Genomic DNA, 3,769 nt, shown 5'->3' with positions numbered 1-3,769 from the left:
CAATAGGTTGGGAGTAGATGAAATATGAAGGACCAGATGGTCAGACCAGGTGGACTGTACCCCAAAGTTCTGAAGGAGGTAACTGATTAGATTACTTACAGTGTGGAAACAGGCCCTTCGGCCCAACAAGTCCACACCGACCCGCCGAAGCGCAACCCACCCATACCCCTACCTTTACCCCTTTAACCTAACACTACGGGCAATTCAGCATGGCCAATTCACCTGACCCGCACATCTTTGGACTGTGGGAGGAAACCGGAGCACCCGGAGGAAACCCACGCAGACACGGGGAGAATGTGCAAACTCCACACAGTCAGTCACCTGAGTCGGGAATTGAACCCGGGTCTACAGGCGCTGTGAGGCAGCAGTGCTAACCACTGGGCCACCGTGCCGCCCACAACTGAGGAGATTGTGGAGGCATTGTTGGTGATCTTTCAGGAATCACTAGAGGGTCCCAGAGGTCTGGAAAATGGCTGATGTAACATCCCTGTTTAAGAAGAGAGGGAGGCAGAAGGCAGGAAATTATAGGCCGGTTAGCCTGACTTTGGTAGTTTGTAAGATGCTAAAATCTGTTATTAAGGATGAGAGTATTTGGAAGTGATGATAAAATAGGGCTGAGTCAAGGGGAGGTCATGCCTGACAAATCTGATAGAATTCTTTGAGAAGGTAATGAGGAAGTTAGACAAAGAAGAGTCAGTGGATGTGAACTATTTGGATTTCCAGAAGGCCTTTGACAAGGTGTCAATTAAGAGGCTGCTAAATAAAATAGAGCCCATGGTATTCCGGACAAGATGCTGGCATAGATAGAGGATTGGTTACTGGCAGAAGGCAGAGAGTAGGGATAAAAGGGTCTTTTTCAGGATGGCAGCTGGTGACTACTGGTTGAGGCCTGAACTATTCATATTATACATTAACGATCTGTACATTAACGATCTGTATGAAGGAACTGAGGGCATTGTTACTAAATTTGAGGATGACATAAAACTAGGTGGAGGGATAAGTACTGTTGAGGAAGTGGAGAGACTGCAGAAGGACATGGACTGGCTAGGAGACTGGGCAAAGATGTGGCAGATGGAAAAGTGTAAGGTTATACACTCTGGGAGAAAGAATAGAGGTGTAGACTATTTTCTAAATGGGGAAAGGCTTTGGAAATCTGAACCACAGAGGGACTTTGGTGTCCTAGTCAGGATTCACTTAAGGTTAACATGCAGATTCAGTTGGTAGTTAGGAATACAAGTGCAATGGTAGCATTCATTTCAAGATGGCAAGAATGTAAGAGCAGAGATGTACTGCTGAGGCTTTATAAGGCTCTGGTCAGGACACGTTTGGAATATTGTGAACTGTTTTGGGCTAAGGAAGGATATGCTAAATTTGGAAGGGATCCAAAGGAGGTTTACAAGAATTATCCCAGGGATAAAGGATTTGTCATGTGAGGAGTGACTGAGGATTCTGTACTCGATGAAGTTTAGAAGGATGGGGGGGATCTGACTGAACCTCCAGAATACTGAGAGGCCTGGACAGAGTGGAGAAGATGTTTCCACTTGTAGGAGAGACTAGCACCTGAAAGCACAACCTGAGAGTGAAGGAATGACTCTTCAGAACAGATGATGGGAAATTTCTTCATCTGGAGTGTGGTGCATCTGTGGAACTCATTGCCATAGATGGCTGTAGAGGCCAACTCATTGAGTGTATTTAAATTGGAGATAGACAGGTTCTTGATTAGTGAGGAGTTCAAGGGGTTGTGGTGTCCCTCTTTGTCTGTTTGTGTGGATACCAGTGATAGTTGCTCATGTCTTTTGGTGGCTAGTTGGTGCTCACGTACCCTAGTGGCTAATTTCCTGCTGGTTTGTCCAGTGTAATGTTTGTTGCTGCCCTTGCGGGGTGTTTTGTTTATTACGTTTGTTCTGGTGGCTGTAGATATGGGGTCTTTAACTTAATCAGGAGTTGTTTTAGTAGGATTGTGGCCAATGGGCTGGAATAGTCTGGTGGTCATCTCTGAAATATCCCTGATGTATGGTAGGGTGACTCGAGTCTCTGAACATTACATTGGACAATTCGGCACGAAGCTAGCCACCAGGATACACACGCACCAATGAGCCACCAAAAGACATAACCAATTATCACTGATATCCGTACACACAGGTGAACAGGGGCACCGGTTTGACTGGGACAGGCCAAAAATAGACACACACAGGAATTCCCAGAGGCATGGCATTCAAACCGGAACTCCATTAACAAACATATAGACTTGGACCCCATTAACAACCTCCCAGAGGCAGAACCGGAGATGTTATCAACACGACCACAACAAACGGAGACTGATAAAGATGAAGCGGGACAGAACACCAGCGCTTCACCAGAGGCTCACTGATTATGTTACCGAGCATGGTGACGAAACGTCTGAGAACGAACCCAGCAGCTCAGCGAACAAACCCACAACCCGATCCACAGCCTGAGCTCAACCTTGACTTTGCTTTCAGTCAGTTTGACCAGGGAGGACCTGTACCTCCTCCCGGGCGGCAGGCGGCGCTCTGACGGGCCGGTTGTACAATGGTGGGCGGACCTGAACCTCCTTCCGTGCGGTAGGCGGCGCTCTGACGGGCCGGTTGTGCAATGGTGGGCGGACCTGTACCTCCTCCCGGGCGGCAGGCGGCGCTCTGACGGGCCGGTTGTACAATGGTGGGCGGACCTGTACCTCCTCCCGTGCGGAAGGCGGCGCTCTGACGGGCCGGTTGTGCAATGGTGGGCGGACCTGTACCTCCTCCCGGGCGGCTGGCGGCGCTCTGACGGGCCGGTTGTGCAATGGTGGGCGGACCTGTACCTCCTCCCGGGCGGCAGGGCGCGCTCTGACGGGCCGGTTGTACAATGGTGGGCGGACCTGTACCTCCTCCCGGCGGCAGGCGGCGCTCTGACGGGCCGGTTGTACAATGGTGGGCGGACCTGTACCTCCTCCCGGGCGGCAGGCGGCGCTCTGACGGGCCGGTTGTACAATGGTGGGCGGACCTGTACCTCCTCCCGGCGGCAGGCGGCGCTCTGACGGGCCGGTTGTACAATGGTGGGCGGACCTGTACCTCCTCCCGTGCGGAAGGCGGCGCTCTGACGGGCCGGTTGTGCAATGGTGGGCGGACCTGTACCTCCTCCCGGGCGGCAGGCGGCGCTCTGACGGGCCGGTTGTAAAATGGTGGGCGGACCTGTACCTCCTCCCGGGGGGCAGGCGGCGCTCTGACGGGCCGGTTGTGCAATGGTGGGCGGACCTGTACCTCCTCCCGGGCGACAGGCGGCGCTCTGACGGGCCGGTTGTACAATGGTGGGCGGACTTGTACCTCCTCCCGGGCGGCAGGCGGCGCTCTGACGGGCCGGTTGTACAATGGTGGGCGGACCTGTACCTCCTCCCGGGCGGCAGGCGGCGCTCTGACGGCAGCGGGCTGTGTTTACATTCGAAGTGTTCGCAAGCACCACCTATCGAGGGTAACTCGCTGACTTGAGCTTTAAGTAATAAATAATAAAACAACACGGGGCTCCGGGATAACGGAGTGGATGCATCGATACTCAGCCTCAGCGAAGGAGAGAGATGGACACGAGCGAGTTATTCACCAGCTGCAGGAAGGGGGAACTCTCCAGAGTTCGGTGAGTGCGGCTGAGGCCCAACTGCAGTCAGTTAGTGCGGGGTACGGCCCTGAGGGAGGTGGGCACGGGGGAAACCGGGCAATGGGGTGGGGAGGAATGGGAGGAAGAGGAGGTGGGGAGGGGTGAGGGGTGAGAGAGAGGG

General features: G+C 53.4%; 1 protein-coding gene across 2 annotated transcripts in view; it reads left to right on the top strand.

Moving 5' to 3' along the window:
- Window positions 1–3,426: 3,426 nt before the first annotated feature.
- The window catches only part of abtb1 (ankyrin repeat and BTB (POZ) domain containing 1), a 67,509-nt gene continuing 67,166 nt past the window's right edge, over window positions 3,427–3,769 (top strand). For both annotated transcript variants that reach the window (XM_043707599.1, XM_043707598.1), the window contains exon 1: window positions 3,427–3,627. In XM_043707599.1, coding sequence (XP_043563534.1) covers window positions 3,572–3,627 — 56 coding nt within the window. In that variant the 5' untranslated portion in view covers window positions 3,427–3,571. The remainder of the gene's footprint in view (window positions 3,628–3,769) is intronic.

Source organism: Chiloscyllium plagiosum, chromosome 18 (assembly GCF_004010195.1).
Source record: "Chiloscyllium plagiosum isolate BGI_BamShark_2017 chromosome 18, ASM401019v2, whole genome shotgun sequence".
NCBI classification, from domain to species: Eukaryota; Metazoa; Chordata; class Chondrichthyes; order Orectolobiformes; family Hemiscylliidae; genus Chiloscyllium; species Chiloscyllium plagiosum.
This window is presented reverse-complemented; position numbering and strand designations above follow the sequence as displayed.